The 20,670-nt window shown below is 38.6% G+C and overlaps 1 protein-coding gene across 1 annotated transcript in view; it reads left to right on the forward strand.

Annotated features, from left to right (window-relative positions):
* The window catches only part of LOC306880852 (E3 ubiquitin-protein ligase HECW1-like), a 51,674-nt gene that overhangs the window by 18,120 nt on the left and 12,884 nt on the right, over positions 1–20,670 (forward strand). The window contains 12 exon segments of the mRNA XM_079434640.1: positions 3,051–3,158; positions 7,830–7,924; positions 9,514–9,589; positions 10,520–10,689; positions 12,254–12,396; positions 12,514–12,614; positions 13,256–14,413; positions 14,546–14,647; positions 15,599–15,749; positions 19,477–19,591; positions 19,594–19,650; positions 20,185–20,304. Coding sequence (XP_079290766.1) covers positions 3,051–3,158; positions 7,830–7,924; positions 9,514–9,589; positions 10,520–10,689; positions 12,254–12,396; positions 12,514–12,614; positions 13,256–14,413; positions 14,546–14,647; positions 15,599–15,749; positions 19,477–19,591; positions 19,594–19,650; positions 20,185–20,304 — 2,396 coding nt within the window.

Genomic DNA, 20,670 nt, shown 5'->3' on the forward strand with positions numbered 1-20,670 from the left:
TCTTCAAGCAACAACTGAAAACTCATCTCTTTCGGCAGTACTTGACTTCATCCTAAACTAAAAAAAAAAAAAAACTCACTCTTTCCCTCTATCTTTCTCTCCCTCCCTTACTAGCTTGTACTTATTTGAACAACGACTGAGACTTGGTGATACGAGCACTTCCTCTGTCTGATTGCCTCTTCAAGATGAATCACTTTTTGTATTCCCCAATTGTAAGTCGCTTTGGATAAAAGCGTCTGCCAAATGACTAAATGTAAATGTAAAGAAATTCAAGAAAAGATGAGAAACAAAATAGTTAACATGTATCAGTGTGGAAAGGGTTATAAAGCCATTTCTAAGGCTTTGGTGTCTCCAGCGAACCACGATCAGAGCCATTATCCACAAATGGAGAAAACTTGGAACAGTGGTGAACCTTCCCAGGAGTGGCCGGCCTACCAAAATTACTCCAAGAGCGCAATGACAACTCATCCAGGAGGTTATAAAAGAACCCAGAACAACATCTAAAGAACTGCAGGCCTCACTTGCCTCAATTAAGGTCAGTGTTCATGATTCAACAATAAGAAAGAGACTGGGCAAAAACTGCATCCATGGGAGAGTTCCAAGGCAAAAGCCACTGCTGACCAAAAAGAACACAAAGGCTCGTCTCACATTTGCCAAACAAATCTTGATTATCCCCAAGACTTTTGGGCAAACATTCTGTGGACTGATGCGACAAAAGTTTTAACTTTTTGGAAGGTGTGTGTCCCATTACATCTGGCGTAAAACCAACACAGTCTTTCATAAAAAGAACATCATACCAACAGATAAACAAGGTGGTGCTACTGTGATGGTCTTGGGCTGCTTTGCAGCTTCAGGACCTGGACAACTTGCCATAATTGATGGAACCATGAATTCTGCACTCTATCAGAAAATCCTGAAGGAGAATGTCCGGCCGTCAGTTTGTGACCTCAAGCTCAAGCGCACTTGGGTTATACAGTAGGACAATGATTTCAAACACACCAGCAAGTCCACCTCTGAATAGCTCAAGAAAAACAAAATTAAGGTTTTGGAGTGGCCAAATCAAAGTCCGGACTTAAATCCGATTGAGATGCTGTGGCATGACCTTAAACAGCCCTTTCATGCTCGAAAACCCTCCAATGTGGCTGAATTAAAACAATTCTGCAAAGAAGAGTGGGCCAAAATTCCTCCACAGTGATGTGAAAGACTTCTTGCCAGTTATCGCAAACGCTTGATTGCAGTTGCTGCAGCCAAGGGTGGCACAACCAGTTATTAGATTTAGGGGGCAATTACTTTTTCCACGTAGGGCCAGGCAGGTTTGGACAGCTTTTTTTCCCTTAATAAATGAAACATTTCAAATCCACATGTTTTATTTACTCAGGTTATCTTTGTGTAATAATCAAATTTGTTTGGTGATCTGAATCTTTTAATTGTGACAAAAGGGCAAAAACCTTTCACAACACTGTATGTTGGCTATAAGTTCTTGATGTTACGTTATAGATTCTTCAGAATGTGAATTTGGCTTCTGTTTTTTGTACATAGATGGTTTCTACCGCATGTGCATGTAATTAGAAACAAGAATGAAACTTTACAAGATATTTTTAAGCCTGTTTCCATCTCAGCACAGGCATTGCAACTTCATATCTTGCAATTGTGACTTTATTTCTCTTAATTGTGACTCTATTCTCAGAATTAGCTACGTTGTGTCTTAGAATTGCTACATTATAACACATTGTGAAATTATTTCCTCATAATTATTATTTCTTGCCATAGAAACATATCTCACACTTTATTTTCTCAAGTTAAACATTCATCTTGCAATTGACTGTATTTTTTTACTCTGAGGTGGAAATAAAGTTCCATACAAGCTGATTTTGATGTTTAGCATAACATCAGAATCAGAATTAGCTTTATTGCCAGGTATGTTTGCACATACGAGGAATTTGTTTTAGTGACAGTAGCTCCACAGTGCGACAGAATGACAGCAACAGGACAGGACACAGATAGTAAAAAAATAAATAAAAATAAAATAATGGACAAATATACAAAAATGGACAATGTGCCAAATAGCACAAACACAATATACAAAATAGACAATTCAGTATGTACAGGTATGTTAGGTGCACATTTGAAATGTAATAAGTATGTGTGCAAAATAAACATAAAAAGTATGATAGTGTTGTGTGTTTCATGTTTATTGTTAAGAGTTCAAATGTTCATGAGATGGATTGCCTGAGGGAAGAAACTGTTCCTATGTCTGGTCGTTCTGGTGCTCAGAGCTCTGTAGCGTCGACCAGACAGCAACATATTAGATTGATTTCTGAAGCATCATGTGGCACTGTAGACTGGAGTAATGATGCTTAAAATTCAGCTTTACATCACGGAAATAACTTACAATTTAAAATATATTATTATAGAAAACAGTTTTTTAAGTTGTAATAATATTTCACAATATTACTGTCTTTTAATCAAATAAAGCCAGCATTGATGAGCATAACATAACACTTTTAAAAACATTTTTAAAAAATCTTAATTTTAATGTTTTTTATTTAAACATAAAACATGATATTTGCATGATATACAATGTTTAGTTTAGTTTATTTGAAAAATTAAATTTTTCAGCTGTAGACCCTTGACAGAAAAAAAAAAGTCACCCTAAAAACAAAAAACATAGCATCTTACACACATATACACATCTACAAATAAATGGGAGTAAAAAGTAAAAAATGTCATTGTATTTCAGATCGGCAGGGAAAAATAAAGTGGCTAGAGTAGCTCTGCAGCACAGAAAAACAGTACCAAGTTGTCCGTCAACTGAAGACCACACACTTCCGCTGTAGACAGCTCTGTGTTACAAAAGTAGCAATATAGATGTGTCATGTGTGTCTGGTGACATAAAGGTTCTCAGATGGCCTTAAAAGGCTGTTAAATGTTCTTTGTCTTGAATTTGAGCCTTAAAGAGTATGTCTTTTAAGGAGTGAAAAGCTCACTCGTCTTTTAAAGCTGTCATGAATGAATAATCAAATGTGTTATTCTTTGTACGCCATAAATAGATGAGGTTCTGTCAGAGAACTTTCTGGACTACAAGAACAGAGGTGTGAACGGCTCCCACAAAGGTCAGATCGTCTGGAAGATCGAGGCCAGCTCCTACTTCGTAGAACGTATGTGTGTTTTTGTAAAGCATGCTTGTTAAATAATACAGCATTACAGACACTTATTTCCCACACACAGGATGCCATTAGAGCTGCTTAAGGTTGTTTGCAACTTAGTGTGGCTGCTAAGGTAACAAACACCCCAAAGCAAACCACTTCCATGCAAAATATTTGTTTGATGATGTTTCAGATAAGAGGTGTGAAGGGAAATTCACTCAGGTGTGACATTCTACTAGCACGCGAAAACACTTCTTGTGTCTCATGAAAAGATTCCTGTGTGCTTGTATTAATATAAAGCTGTTTGAAGTTTATATCAGGCTGCGCTACCATTGCTTGACAGTCCAAAATGCACTCTGATGTATTAGACTGCAAGGCCATATGGCTCATATGCTGCTGCTTTTTTCTCATTTATTTTTGGCACTTTTACTGTTACGGATACTAGAGAGAAAACGGCATCCCAAGGGCTGTGGGCCAGTGGACAAAGACCACCTCTTTAATATTATGGTGCGCCTACATACAGACTTAAACTCACATCGCCCACTAGAGCACAATGGTTTGGGAGCACGTCAGCAAAATCAACTCTCTTTCATTTACTATGTTATATTGTGTTTGCATTTTAATATTTCTGGATTAAATTTTGATAGGCTAATTAAATTTTAAACATAGAAATCATAAAAGGTTAACAATTTATTTATTCTTTTAAAATGTAATCAAATGAAAATAAGCTTTAATAATATATGTCTGTCATCATTTCTTTCAAGTATTTATTTACATGTCCCCCTGTGTTATGTCTTTTTGCAGTTTAAAGGGGTCATATGATGCTTTTTTTAAAGATCATTATTTTGTGTATTTGGTGTGACAGAATATGTTGACAATATGTTAATGTTCAAAAAACACATTCTTTTTAAAATACTGTACATTATTGTAGGTCCTTTATGCCCCGCCTCTCTCAAACGCGTCTTTTTCTACAAAGCCCCTCCTTCCGACAAGCGCAGTCTGCTCTGATTGGCCAGCTGAAACAGTGTATTGTGATTGGCCAAACACCACAAGCTCTTATCAGAAATGTAACGCCCCTTTCCATAATCGCGAGCTTCAGCTTTCAAAATAAAAGTAAAGACTTTACTTAAAAAGTAAAGTTAATAATGTCGTTAGTTTTACCATCAGTTCAAGCCCGAAAGGGGAACAGAGTCGCGTGACAGACACAGTGATGAAGCTCGTATGTGTTTGCACACAAGCTGCGATTAAAGTGAAAGTGAAGTATGATGACCCATACTCAGAATTTGTGCTCTGCATTTAACCCATCCAAGTGCACACAACACAGCAGTGAACACGAACACACACACCGTGAACACACCCCGGAGCAGTGGGTAGCCAATGCTGTGGCACCCGGGGAGCAGTTGGGGGTTTGGTGCCTTGCTCAGGGGTCTCACCTCAGTCATGGTATTGAAGGTGGAGAGAGAGCACTGGTTATTCACTCCCCCACCAACAATCCCTGCCAGACCTGAGACTCGAACCCATGACCTTCAGGTTACAAGTCCGATTCTCTATCCATTAGGCCACGATTGCCCCATGACTTAAGATAGCTGACGTGCTGTGATGTGACCCTCTCTCACACACACACACGACACGCAGATTTCCGCATTTGAACAGTCAATAGCAAATACTTAGACTAATAGCAAAACTTACTTACAGTCGCTGATTCAGAAGCACCAGATTGTCATAGCAAAGTCAGAATTACCTCCTCTCCTAGGTTCACGAAACGGTTGTCCATAAAATGCGTTGCTGTTCTGTTGTAAGTAATCTTAATGATTCCTAAATGCATCTACTTTCGGAAGGCCAAATAAAGTGCTTTTGCTTTCGCCTAGAAACGCACAGTGTCTCCCTGTCACGGCTGCATCAACTCTACTGCGGTTACTGAAACCACGCCTTCTTTCTTTGCGTGAACATTTGGGCGGTATTACGCAAATATTTCCACATCGTGACGTAGACATGTGGAGGCGTGTTTGAATGAGCCGTTTTAGGGGGGCATGGCAGAGTCTTAACTTTGATAAAGAACATCTCTTTGGTTTTGAGACTTTAGTCTTTGCAACTTCAGGGATCTTATCTATGCACAATCAGCTTGTAACACTCCAAAGAGAAAGGAAAACTTGAAATCATATGACCCCTTTAATAATCAGACACTAGTCCATATTGAAATTTGAATTGTATAATGTACACCCTCACTTAATCAAATTACTCCAAAACTTCAGTGACATTCTGAATTATACAGTAAATTTATAACTCAATTCCATCTGCATTTTCCACATTATGAAAATCATAAGGCCCCTCTCAAGATCTTAACTGAATGTTACATTTTATTTACATTTATGCATTTAGCAGACGCTTTTATCCAAAGCGACTTACATTGTATTCAAGTTACAGTTTTTACATTTTTATCAGCTCTTGCTTTCCCTGGGAATCGAACCCATGACCTTGGCATTGCTAGCGCCATGCTCTACTATTTGAGCTACATTCTAGTTACCCTATCTCATACAGTTTGTGAGGATTATTTTTGTATTTCCTATAAATTTAAAATTAAAATATATTAAAATTAATCCTACATATATTACTTTTTAATGCTATAAATATTAAAATATAAGTTCAGGTCATTATTTCTATAATTAAATAGCAAGCACGATTTATTTTGTCACAGTATTTTATTTCCTATTCATAAAGAGGAAGTTGGGATGGGCTCTTTTTTTTAAAAAAAGTTATATGCAGTAACCACATTCAGCTATTTTTGCTATGAACGAAACCAGTCACGATAATTTCTTGACACTTCCTTCCAGGCTGGTAGAAACTGATGGAAGGGGCATAAAATAAAGTACAAATGATACACAGACAATGTTTGACTACCTGCTATTTCTTGTCAATGACAGAATTTGTCATTTATGCCTTGTTTCCACTGAGTGGTACGATTCGGTACGAGTAACCCTGATCAGGCTTGCGTTTCCATTGCCAACAGTACCCTGTACTTGATAGGTGTGGTGTATGCCGGAAAGTAGCGATCGACAATGAAGCGTGACAATAAGCACAACTCTGCCTCTTTTATGTCACGTACTCTTTTATGAACAATAATAGCCATTATAAAAGTATAAGTACAAAGTATAAGAGGCTTATATAAGAGGAAATAAAGACAAACGCAAACAATTCACAGTCAAACGTTTGCTACAGTCAGCGCTGCAAGTTACTACGGTAAAGTTCAAAATAAATAAGTTAAACTTTGTGCTCAGTCAAAACTATATGACCAGGAACAAATAATAGATTCATGAGACCACGAATGCCTATTAAATATACACAAAAATAATTGATACTCGTTTAATCACCACAGAGACATCAGAGCCAGCGGCAAATGTCGGAAGGACTAGCCGAGCGCAAGGCTGGTGGAGGCGAATACATGAGCACAGAGCGCCCGCTGATCGCCTGGAGCTCCGAAATCGGCATAGCAAATTTTCAAATAGGCGCTATATCTTTATAAATAAACCGCAGGTTTGAGTTTTAAACAACTACATTCTCGCCTGAAAAACTCTTAAAACTACATTTAATGACACAATAACAGTAATATTTTGAAAATTACGTGGGATTTTGGGCACTGACGTTTCACAAGTCCACAAGAACAGACAAAAACACATTGAGAAACGGTTATTATCTGTGTGAAAATATAAGAGTATAAAATACACAGTTATATTTTTTTTGTGTGTGTGTGTTTGCACACTCTGATGTAATAAGCAGAACACAGCAGAGCGGAACGAGTGAAGGAGAAGCTTTATCTCCTTGTATCACGTAAAAGTGACGATTCTAGTAAATCAACTTCTGCAGTGAGTTTAGCTCCACCCTTTTGGTACCTTTTGCTGTGCTAGATACCCCATCGAAAGGGTACCAAAAAAGTGGTACGGTATGGTTCGCTATTTTGGTACCATTCACAACTTCTGACAATGGAAATGGACATAATTGCATACTGTACCGAACTGTACCGCTCAGTGGCAACAAGCCATTATAGTAGGGATGCACGATATTATCGGAGTGATATCGGAATCGGCCGATAATGGCTTTAAATGTACATATAGGCATCGATCCGATATGAAAAATTGTGCCGATATGTCTTGCCGATAAGATGAATATGTTAACTCGCATGTGCTCAGGGTGTGCTAGCGATTAGATCACGTCAGCAGTGTGGCTCATTCTTGAAGCAAAGTTTTGTCTGAATGATGATTAGATTCACCCTTTTGGATCACTGAATTTAATCTGTGAAAGCACGTACAGAATCAAGCTTTCGGTGTGTGATTAGGTGCGTTCGACTTGAAGCAGCGCTCTGCAGAATGATCACTGTATGACATCAAAGTACCACGAGAGAGATAAGAGAGCAGACGGATCCTATGCATTCGAATCGCTCTCGCGGTATATCGGTATCGGTATCGGCCAAAATGAGTTGAAAAATATCGGCATATAGGATATCGACAAAAATCCAATATCGTGCATCCCTAATTTATAGGGTGGAAATGTTTATCCTCTAGACAGTATTTTAGCAGCCCCACATGAATAGATTAGTTATGCATATCTGGAAGAAAAACTATTTTGAATATGTAAAATCTGCAAAACGTTTCTCTCTGTGACCTTTTCCTGTGCTTGGCTCTTTTTCAGCGGAGACTAAGATCTGCTTTAAATATTATCATGGAGTAAGTGGAGCCCTTCGGGCCACAACGCCATGCGTGACCGTGAAGAACCCCTCCGCACCGGTGAGTGAAAGAAAGAAAAGACATCTATATCTTTTATTTTGAGTCATGGTTTGAATCTCCAGACATCATGTCTTTAGATGAGCAGTGGTGAGGAACAGACGTGTGTACAGTGCTGCTGCATCATGTTGCAGATGTGTAGAGAATGCTGCTGTTTTTCTTTCATCACATTTTCATCAAGAGATTTTCAAGAGCAGAATAGCCTGTGCCATCTGTTTCTCAGAGGATTAATGCTGCGGATAATCTCAGGTTATCATTTCCTGGCTTAATATAGGCCTACCTCCATAGCCACAGAGTCAGCCAAACTCTCTTTTTGTTTTTTAAAGCTAAAGTGTAACAATTCCAAGACACAAGCCTTTATGGTGACCTTAAAGTGACCTTAAAACTTCTGTCATCATTTGCTCACCCTCATGTCATTTCAAACCCTTGAGACTTTGGTTAACCTTTAAAACACAAATTAAGATATTTTTAATGAAACCTTAGAGGTTTCTGTCCCATTGAAAGTCCAGGCAACCAAAATATAGAAGATCCAAAAAGGTCACAAAGATGTTGTAAAATGAACCCATATGAATTGAGTGGCTTAATCTAAGTCTTGTAAAGAGATATGATCACTTTATATAATGAGCAGATTTACATATAGCACATATACACACATACATATAGCACATCACATATGGTAAACATGAAAGTAACACGTTAAAACAAACCTCATTGTTTAGATGTAAATAAAAGCATAAATTAAATCTGTTCATCAGGCAATCATATCTCTTCATAAGACTTCATAAGGCTAAACCACTTGATTCATATGGATTCATTTTACAATGCCTTTATGACATTTTTGGATCTTCAAAGTTGTGGTTACCTAGACTTGGAGAGATAGAGATAGAGATCAGTGGAGAGATAGAACTCTCTCAGGTTTGTGTTTCAAAGTTTAACCAAAGTCTTATAAGTTTGGAACAACATGAGGGTGAGTAAATGATGACATCATTTTCCTGTGTGGGTGAACTGTTAAGATTTTATTTCCACACGTGAAAGGAAGACATTTTTACAAACTCTACAGCAAATTATTTTTCTTCACACTTATGATCACACATCATTTATTTTCATTAAACATTTGTGATCATTCAGTTTCAAAAAGACTTAATCATCCTTGAATCTTTCTCATTCTTGTCTTGTTCTGTCCAACCCAGTGTCGGCAATACATTCATCACATTTAAAATGACTAGCCTATTGGTTGGTTGCAGTGTGATTTCCCGTCTGACATGATTGAGGTGTTTTACGAAAGGAAATCTTAGTTGCTGTGGCACATATTTAAACTTACTTTTTTAAATTTGTCATTTTCATAATTATTTATTTTATTGTGTGCAATGGGGAACAAAATTACAAGTTTTTTGGGGGGGGGTTATTTGGTGAGAACTCGGAGATTGCCTCATATAATGTTGTGACGCATGCAACACTGTTGCCCAAAAAATATAAGGAAAGAGATGCTCTTTCGTGGTTTTTGATCAGGTATTGCTGCTGATATTATTTGAAAGGTGTTTACTAGTTCCAGTGAAATCTAAGACATTTTACACTGAACTTTCTGCTATCAGGTTTTTAAGCCGGTGGCCACAGATGACGTACCTCAGAGTCAAGGCAGCAGAAGACTCATCAGCTTCTCTCTCTCAGGTTTGTGTTGTGTCAAAATTGGTCGATCATTAAGCTTTATCAATGTTTATGGGGCTTCTATATTTAGTATCTCCAGAGGATTTCACTGCTTTAAGTCTGCTGTAAACAACCATAGGAAACTATGTACCTCAATTACTTGTTTCTTCCACAAGGTGTTTTTTGGCTAATGGTGTTCATCTTTGGAGAGCAATTTAGAGATTTTTAAGATGCAAATTTGGTCTTGGTCATCACATTATAGAATGAAATGTTCTATTCTATAGTATTCAGTTTTTTTCTTTCTTATATTATGTTCTATTTTAATCTGTTCTGTTTTCTTCTTTTTTGTTACATGCAATTTTTTTTTTCGGTTTTATTTTGTGTTATATTCTGTTTTGTTGTGTATTGTTTTATTATCTTCTGTTTTATGTAGTTTATTTTGTTCTGTTTTGTTTATTTTTTCTTTTCTATTCTGTTTTGTTTTATTTTGTTCCATTCAGTTTATTTTGGAATGTTCCATTTTTGTTTTGTTTATTTTGTTCTTTTCTGTTTTTCTTTGTTTATTTGTTCTATTTTTGTATGTTCTATTCTGTTGTTTTGTTTTGTTTTTGTTCTTTGTTTTGTTTGTTTGTTCTATTGTTTTGTTTGTTTTATTTGGTTTATTTGGTTCTATTCAGTTTCGTTTTGTTCTCGTCTGTTGTTTATTCTGTTTTATTTGACTCTGTTCTATGCTGTTTTGTTCTGTTTTAATCTCTTGAATATTATTTTTCTGTTTTGTTCTCTTCAGTACCTGTTTTTTCTGATATATTCTCTTCTGTTATAGTCTATTGTACTGTATTCTGCTTGCTTCTCTTCTTTTATATGCTGATCTGTGTCTTTCTGTGTCATTTTGTTTTAAGTCAGTTGTATTCTGTTCTGTTCTCATAAATCTCTCTGTATTTCTGTTTTGGTCAGATTTCCAGGCCACTGGGCTAAAGAAAGGCATGTTCTTTAACCCCGACCCCTACCTGAAAATCGCCATCCACCCCGGCAAGCACAGCATCTTCCCTGCCCTGCCTCACCACGGCCAAGAGAAGAGATCAGGCATCGTCTGCAATACCATTAATCCCTTTTGGCAGAGGGAGGTATGGGAAGCACACAAACACACACACACACTAGATTAAACATGCTCATATAAAAATCCTTATAAAACAATATCTGGTTCCAGTGTTATTTATTCACAAATGTTTAACCCAACGCTGCCCTTCTGTGCTTTGTACAGAGTCTACATGGAGTTTGTCATGTAAATCTTTATTCTGCAAATAAAGTTAATGCGTCTGTAGCAAATTAGCTCAAGTGAGATGAACATAATCATAATGGGTTGTTATCAATTATATATTCATCTTCAGGAATTAACTGTAGCGTTAATAGTACAATAAAATGATTTGTTCGTCCGCAGTACGGACAGTTTTAATCGTCTATTGATTGTAAGGAAAATTATTTCTCTGGCCACGAATAATAATTTCCTTACTAGTACATTGCTCATAGAGCATGTAATAACACCGTAACGTTAAAAACTGACTTCAAAACTTTTGAACAGTAGTATATGCAGATAGTATGAATAATTTGGTGCGTTCTCAAAAGTACTTAATCATTAAATGGAATCAAAAATGTCAAATTCTTTACAATTCCCATCACTACATCTTATTGGTGTGGATGAGATCACCTGGATTTGATGGGATTGTATTCATGTTGTAGAGTGGCTGTTTCTGGCTGATATTGTCTTCCTCTAAGTGCTTTTATTAGATTAGAGAAGAGTAGAGGAGATCGCCTTACAGCAGTGGATTAAAATAGGTCAAGACGTGGAGAATGAATGATGGAAGGAAGGTTTCTTTCCTTACTATCATTATTTGAAGGGATAATTTTTGGGTAGTGCTACATGTCTTATAGGTGATCATAATTGCTAAATTTCTATTATAGGTTCAAGTAAATTAAACTAAAATATTGATGTTGAAGAAAACAAAAAGGTCAATCAACAAAGCATGAACTACCCATACAAGCACAAATGTGAAGCTCCATATTTGGTTGTCTTTTTTATGACCATTTTATCTGTTTGTTTTAGTTCTTGGCCTTTGTTGCATAAATAAAAGGCAGTGTCTTTTACACCAGCAACATCCAACTCTGATGAAGGACGACTTCTCACATTGCATTCACATTCTTTTGTGAAATGCACATTTGCTTGATAGTAACGAAGAGTTTTATTAATTAAAATATAAATTATTTGAGTATAATTGTGAATATAGCCATTTATGTATCAACTTATTCTACTATTATAATCATGTGTATTTCCTGCGTGTATAGAAATCTGTATGAGAAGTGCAGACATAGGGTGAAGCTGCTTGTCCTGTTTTTCCTTTAGGCAAAACATATGATGGGACACTTACTGTCACGGAACATAAAATTAAGACTGCATCGTGATCCCATGACAAACATGTAATGTATTGAACACTGTATAAAAGAGTGTTTTCTCGGCCTTATTGTCCCTGATGATAATAAAGTCTCTCTTCTGGCATCAAAACCCCAAGACTTTGAGAATGATTCCTCAAAAGCCACCACAATAGCAACATGATTTGTTTCACTTTAGGTTAGAAGGTTTGTTTGTAATGATTGCTGTTTCTTCCTCTGTGTCTTTGTATTTCCTGCTTGTAGCGCTTTAATTTTGTGTCTCTGCCCACGGATGTGTTGGAGATCGAGGTGAAGGACAAGTTTGCCAAAAGCCGACCAATCATAAAGCGTTTCTTGGGCAAGCTGTCCATGCCAGTGCAAAGATTACTGGAGAAACATGCGATCGGGTATGTGCTCAAAAAGATAAAGAACGCTCTTTTGTGGCATTTTGAAATATTATTTGTTATGCTAATGAGTTGAAATGCTAATTTTGAGGTGTTTGTTTGTGGGGTTTTTTGTCATAGTGATCGAGTGGTCATCTACACTCTGGGTCGGAGGCTTCCAACAGAGCATGTCAGTGGCCAGCTGCAGTTCAGGTTTGAGATTACATCCTCCATCCATCCAGGTAAATCCTGCTTTTTATTCTACTTTTTTATTCTATATAATAAATCATTAAAGGGTTTTTTCTTCAAGGCTTGATTGTGTTTATGGAGTGCAGTCTAAAAAAATATATAATTTATAATTTCACATAATTTACCTTTATTCCACACCACTCTGTCCCTTCTCTGATAAACGCGCTGATCATTTAGCAGACGTTTTTATCCAAAGCGACTTACAAATGAGGACAATGGAAGCAATCAGAATCAACAAAAGAGCAATGATGTGCAAGCATTATGACAAGTCTCAGTTAGCCTAACGCAGTACACGTAGCAAGGTTTTTTTTCTTTTCTAAATTATATAATAAATAAAAGGAAAACAGATAGAATAGAAAAAGAATAGAGCAAGCTAGTGTTAGAGGACTTTTTTGCTTTTTGTAAATTGTATAATAAATAAAAAGAAAACAAATAGAATACAAAAATAATAAAAAGAATAGAATTAAAAACAAATGCCCTGACTAAACCAATTGGTAATTAAATTCAGCACAGTAGTCCCAACACTATCAAAGATTTAGGCAAGGATTGTTTTTGTTGTTTATTGTATATTGTTTCAATATTTTCGTATATGCATTATGTGCATGTAGATCACAGGTTTCTGTCCTCTCCACAGATGATGAGGACATGTCTCTCAGTACAGAGCAACCAGTGGCGGCAGCAGATGCTCAAGGCCAGCCTCAGGCAGAAGACACCATGAGTTTGGACCAGGGGGCCCCAGAGTTGCCCTTAGATGATGAAACAGCTTCTGTAGAGATGCCCATGGACATCGAATCAGCCGAAGCAGAAGCTCTAGAGGAAGAACCTTTAGAGGAAGAGCAGCGGACTCATCCGGAGCAGCAGGAGGAAGCAGCAGCCGAGAGCCGAGAACAAATGGAGCAAGAAGTGACCAACGTTGAAGCGGAAGAGACGCCCCAAGAAGAGGCAGAAAATGATAGTGCCTTTGCCGAAGGGCCTGCAGAGTCTTCAGGAGATCCTGCAGGAATCGAAGAGGAGGCCGTCTCAGAACAGCAACCGGTTTCTGAAGAACCAGATGTGGATCTAGAGGAAGTCTGCTCGCTGAGGATCAGAACCACACCGAGAAGGAAGCCGCGGCCTTGTTCCCTACCCGTGTCTGAGCTGGAGACGGTCATTGCTTCGGCCTGTGGAGAACCAGAAACGCCGCGCTCCCATTACATCCGAATCCACCACCTGCTGCACAGCCTTCCATCCACCCAGCCTCAACCTGGAGACGCGGCTGGACCCGAACCCGACCGGCCACAGGGCGTAGAAGAACAAGAGGAAGACGAGGAAGAGATTGCGACCCTTGAGCCTCACGCTTTAACACCCAACGGCCCTCGCAGGACGCTGCCCCGCAGCCGCTCACACGAGCACCTCTCCGACCTCATTCAGATGCTCGACAGAGATGGGCAGCCGCTCGGGGCTGAGGGACAAACCACAGGTCAAAGGTCACCAGGAGAAAGCGAGTGCGATTTAAGCCCGGTGCCATGCTGCAGTCACATGGCGCAGAGGGCCTCGGGCCCCGTGCGGGCGCCGTCTGTAGACAGCGCACGGCAGTCGGAGAGCACTGTGTTTTCCTCACAGGATGACGAAGACGAGATGGACAGAGTGAACGGCATTCTGGGATTGGAGGCAGAGACAGGACAGGGCGCTAAGGACCGGGAACCAGGGGACGGGAGCTGTCAGTGGGAGGAGGCACCGGATAGTCACGTCCAGAGCCCGCATGGCATTATGGGTAACGGAGAATCACCGGTAGCTGGACCAAGCAGCAGAAGTGAGTAGAGTTCTGTTGGTAGAATGCATAGAGCGTTTTTGTTTAAAAAAGATCTGGTTTTCCCTTTTGCGGGCTTGTGATCTATGAAGTATCTATGAAGAATGGCCTGGCTTGTGTTTGTGGTATGTTTAGGAGAATGTCCTTTGCCTTGTAACCATCCTGCAGTGAGCCAGCTGCCCGCCCTGCGGCCCGACCCACATCACTATCCCACCATAGACGAGCCGCTGCCACCGAGTAAGTTCTGCCATACAATAACACACACGTACAATATTTACAGTCTTGTCTCACAGATTATATGGAGGTACTACAGGTGTATTGCCTCTGGATTATATATAGGTAATCAAAATAATGCAAGCATTTTTTTATTAAAACTTAAAATATTTTTTTTTTAAATGCTTTACAAAATTATTTTTCTTGGAAAATAAAAATATATATATAATTAATACATTCATCATTGAATTGATCTAAAGTGACAGTAAATAAAAGTGACAGTAACTAAATTTATATTGTATAATGTTAATTTATTTAAAATGTATCATATATATATATATGTCTATATGAAACATCAGATATTATGTTATTATGAGAAAAATTTGACTTCATTAAACGTCTATAGATTTTTTCATTTGTGAAAAATGATTATTGTTTATGCATGTTGCTTTCCAAGTTTGGTAGTTGAAGTTGCAAAATATTGCAGCAAATCGAAATTGTTAATCTATCCAAATGAATCACTTTCTTCTGGTGTGCCTTCCCTCATATTTTTCATTGCGTTTCAAAGCGGTGTAGAGTCAAACTACAACTATTTACACGCAAGCAAACATTCATATCAGACATGAGCATCTCACTCTCACTTTCACTAACACACATTGTGAGATTTTAGTGTTGATTAACATTATTCTGTGACCAAATCAAGACCGTCTGTCACTTCGTCATGCTACTGTGTTTTGTGTGTGTTTATGTTAAAATTAGTCAAATCTGAAGCATCCTACACTGAGGGGATCTTTGAGGCATTTCCATAAAAACAATTGCATTAAGGTTTTTTAAATAATGTCCTAATTAGAGAGATACACTATCATTTTTTTAAGCTATCAGACTTATTTGAAATACTTAAATATTTTTGCCTGGCAGACCAGAATATTGACTTGGGCTTCAAATGTGTGTGTTTGTTTTGTTTGGCACACTCAGACTGGGAGGCCCGTATTGACAGTCACGGCCGTGTGTTCTATGTGGATCACATTAACCGGACCACCACTTGGCAACGACCAACGTCCGCAGCCACGCCGGATGGCCTGCGCAGGTCAGGTTCCGTCCAACAGATGGAGCAGCTCAACAGGAGGTAAACAACACTGTTTTTAATAACAACCGTTTTCTGAGTATACCAACATTTTTACACTTTTTTTTTTTTTTTTTTAACAAAAAAAGCATCCAGAATACAGATCAGTTGAATAACGTTCATGGTGCATCCTATGAAGATTCACTGACTCCATATGCTTAATTTGTTTAGTTCTTCTGACTCTGATTGGTTGAGCCATGTTGCAGTGTTACCAATGCACCTACTTGTTTTAGCAGTAATCAGCCCACGTTTAGGCTAATTAACTATATTACTTTTATTACTAATTGTTTTATTCATTTTTAAAGATGTATTCATTGAACATTGGTGTCATTTATCATTTAACTGTTTTCCATTATTTTAGAAAACTACTAATTTGGCAAGGAGTCATTTTCTTACTTAATATTATTATTGTTTTGTTTTACAGGACAAATATATAAGCATTTTTAAGTAAGATACATTTGAGATGCAAAATGGCACAAAATATTAAAGGTCAGATTTATTAACAGCATGCACCAGTGCAAACCCCAAAAAAGTGCAAAAAAACAAATACTGTCAGGGTTGACTGAAGACGAAAAGAAAAAAATTGCAGTGAGAAAGTGTGGGGTTTTTTGTGGATGACTTTATTTCATCTGCATTTGTAGGAGTTTACCTTTCAGAGGACGCAAAATTTATTGGAGAGTATTTAAATTAATAATGCTACATGATTTACAGTTATTATTTAAAATTACAATTTAAAATTACTTTCAGTGGGATAAGAAAAATAAACTTAATTCAAAGGGGAAACAATTGTATTTTTGAACGGATCTATCCTGGACATCGCTCTTCACCTAATGGGCTTCCAGCTGTTCAGAGCAGACCGCATCACCGAGTCCAGGCGGTGGATTATGTTTTTATATCAATAAAGGCTGGTGTACAGACGTGACCGTTTTAAAGAAGATGTGCTGCCTAAACCTGGAAGCTCTCTTTATTAACTGCAAGCCTTTTTATTCGCCGCGTGAGTTTTCCTCTTTTATTCTGGTGAGTGTGTACATTCCTGTTGAAGCAGAGCAGGATTTACAGGCCTGCTTCGAACTTACTGATTGGAGTGTTTTTGAGGCTGCAGCTACTGATCTGGATGAGCTCACTGACGCCGTGACGTCCTACATTGGTTTCTGTGAGGACATGTGTGTACCCACCATGACTTATTTAACATTTAACAACGACAAACTTTGGTTCAGTACAAAACTCAAACAGCTTCGTCAGGCCAAAGAGGATGCTCACAGGAGTGGGAACAAAGCCTTGTACAAACAGGCCAAATACACACTGAATAGAGAGATAAGAGTGGCAAAGAAAAACTACTCTGAAAAGCTAAAAAAACAGCTTTCAAGTAACGACCCTACATCAGTGTGGAAAGGCCTGAAAGCCATCACCAGTTACAAGACCCCTCCCCCCAGCACCGAGGCCAATCAACAACTGGCTGAAGACTTGAACAAGTTTTATTGTAGATTTGAAATGCAAAAGCCTGGTCTGACACCCCACACCCACTCTTGACTGTCTCACAAAACAACCATCAACACCTTCCCCCTCCCTCCCCCCTACTGTTTCTCAGTCTGTAATCAAGATCTGTGAAGAAGATGTAAGCAAAGTCTTCAGCAAACAGAAGATAAGGAAAGCCAAAGGCCCAGACGGTGTCTCTCCAGCCTGCCTCAAAGCCTGTGCTGTCCAGCTATCATCCATTTTCACATTGATCTTCAACAGATCACTGGAGCTGTGTGAAGTCCCCTCCTGCTTCAAACGCTCCACCATCATCCCTGTACCCAAGAAACCAAAAATCACAGCACTTAATGACTACAGACCTGTTGCTTTAATGTCTGTGGTGATGAAGTCATTTGAGAGGCTCGTGTTGGCCCACCTGAAGGACTTTACTGGACTCTTACTGGACCCCCTGCAGTTTGCTTACCGAGCAAACAAGTCTGTGGGTGATGCAGTCAACATGGGACTGCACTTCATCCTCCAACATCTGGACAAACCAGGGACTTATGCAAGGATCCTGTTTGTGGACTTCAGCTCCGCCTTCAACACCATCATCCTGGACACCCTTCATAATAAACTGACACAGTTCACCTCCGTCTGTCAGTGGATAACCAGCTTCCTGACAGGCAGGCAGCAGCTAGTGAGGCTGGGAATACTCACATCCAACACCTGCTCCATCAGCACTGGAGCTCCTCAGGGCTGCGTTCTCTCCCCACTGCTCTTCTCCCTCTACATGAACGACTGCACCTCTAAAGACCCCTCTGTCAAACTTCTGAAGTTTGCAGATGACACTACAGTCATTGGCCTCATCCAGGACGGTGACGAGTCTGCTTACAGACAGGAGGTTGATCAGCTAACTGTCTGGTGCAGTCACAACAACCTGGAGCTCAACACGCTCAAAACTGTAGAGATGATCGTGGACTTCAGGAGAAACCCCCGTGCTCTCCCCCCACTCACCATCACGAACAGCACTGTGACTGCAGTGGAGTCATTCGGGTTCCTGGGCGCCACCATCTCCCAGGACCTGAAGTGGGATACTCCCATCGACTCCATCATGAAAAAGGCTCAGCAGAGATTGTACTTTCTTTGTCAACTGAAAAAGTTCAACCTGCCACAGGCGCACATGACACAGTTTTACTCTGCTGTTATTGAGTTGGTCCTATGCTCTTCTATAACTGTATGGTTTGGGTCAGCCAACAAATCAGATATAAGAAGACTGCAGCGGACTGTTAGGTCAGCAGAAAGGATCATTGGTGTCCACCTGCCCAGCCTTCAGGACTTGTACTTCTCCAGAGTGAAGAAACGGGCAGGTAACATCATCACAGACCCTTCTCACCCTGGACACAACCTGTTTGCGCTTCTCCCGTCAGGCAGACGCTACAGATCTCTGTGCAGTAGAACACAGGAATTATTATCTGTGTTCTGTAATTCATGCCTGTAATTCTTTCCCCATCTCTAATTATTGACTCTCTCCCTAGTACTTTGTAAATATATATGCATATTTTTCTAAACAGCTGTATATATAGAGTAAATGAGGCACAAATCTGTACATAAATCTTCTGTTCCAGATTCTTACACATTATTATTATTATTATAAGTCTTATTTAAATGTTTCTGTTCTCATGTCAGATATGCATGTATGTATGTATGCATGTATGTACCAAGAGCTTCTTAAAAACCACAACAAATTCCTCATGTGTTTGCGCACACTTGGCGAATAAAGCTGATTCTGGTATTGGTCAGACTCACGTGGTTTGCATTTAGTAAAGTATGAATAACTCTGTTGCTATAGTTTAACCAAATCAGCACATATAACAGTAAAATCTAAAGCAACCTTTGTAAAAATGCTCAAAGCCAATGATTCATTTTCCAATGATTCACTTTTTTGGGTCAAATGCTGAAATTTTCTATGAACCAAGCACGTTCACATGGGCTTATAAACATGCACTCTTTTGCCACCTACAGGACAAAAATATATGTGCTTCATCATGTTTCCATTAGAGTGTAATTAAATGCTGTTTATTTAATAGTCCACAAGCAGTAGATGACAAATTTAGATTATTCTCAAAGCACACGGCTTTACTGAACCATCGAGCAGCAAAGGAGTTATGTAAGTGAGGGGGGTTGGTTAGAAATATTTGTGAAAGATTATTTTCAATGGGAGTCGTACTGTACTGATATTAGTGACTAATAACAGCAACACTCGGGTTCCCATCAGGTACCAGACCATCCAGAGGACGATGGCCACAGAGAGGAGAGACGAGGAGTCAGGCAGCCCCCGCAACGAGAGAACAGCCAACACTGAGACAGACTCGCCTCCACAGACAACCGGTTAACTTTCTCACTCATCAAACATAATGACCCCCAAAATAATTTACTCATGCTCATGCAAGTCGAAACCTGTTTGTTTTTTGTGTTTTTGCACAATCTCAATGCAGAATTCTCTTTTCAAGACCATTTGATAATTAATCTAGCTACCAAATAGAGTATAATTTTCTCAGCTCCATTTGACACATTTTACCATGTTTAAATCCATTTGCAGAAAAATATGAGAAAACCTTGGAGATTCCATCTGGACCTGCTCATTTGCATAACAAATGTAGACAGTAACCAATGGCTGTCAAGTGTAAAAAAAACACACACTTAATAATAGCATATACGGTTTGCTACAAATCAGTTCTTCTAAAGCCATTTCATAGCTTTCTTTGGGGAAAATTGACTACCGACTGAAACTTAAGCCATTAGTAACTTAAAAACATGCCTTTTGAAATCTACATGTGATAATGTCTCATATAAATAGGTACTAAGGTACTGTTGATAAATAGGAACTAAACACAGACCTCACATGTCTTATCAGTGGGGTAGATTTGACCTGGCAGAAGAATAAACATTTTTAATTATTTTTATTCATTTTAATTTTTAAGAGTTGAGGAGAGACACTCCGTGTTCTCCAGGTCACTGTCAGAAGATCACGTTACTGCTGCAGAGTCCAGCAGTCAAATTCATCACTCACCCAGAGTTCTTCACTGTTCTCCACGCAAATTATGTGAGTTTACTACATCTAAATCATTCATTCTCCCTCTAAAGATTATTCTATTTAAGTTGCATCGTTCAACATTTTGGGGTCAGAAAGACATTTCTTATGGAAGGAAATTAATACTTTTATTTAGCAAGAACACGTTGAATTGCTCAAAATTGGCAACAAAAGGAATTTATATTTCCAAAAATAAAAAACAATCATGATTTCCACAAAAATATTAAGCAGCACAATTGTTTTCAACATTGATAGTTATAAGAAATATAACCAAATCAGCATATTAGAATGATTTCTGAAGACTGAAAATTTTGCATCACCGAAATAAAATACATTTTATCAATATATTCAAAATAGAAAACAGTTATTTTAAAAGGT

The sequence above is a fragment of the Barbus barbus genome (assembly GCF_936440315.1).
Source record: "Barbus barbus genome assembly, chromosome: 15".
Classification (NCBI taxonomy): Eukaryota; Metazoa; Chordata; class Actinopteri; order Cypriniformes; family Cyprinidae; genus Barbus; species Barbus barbus.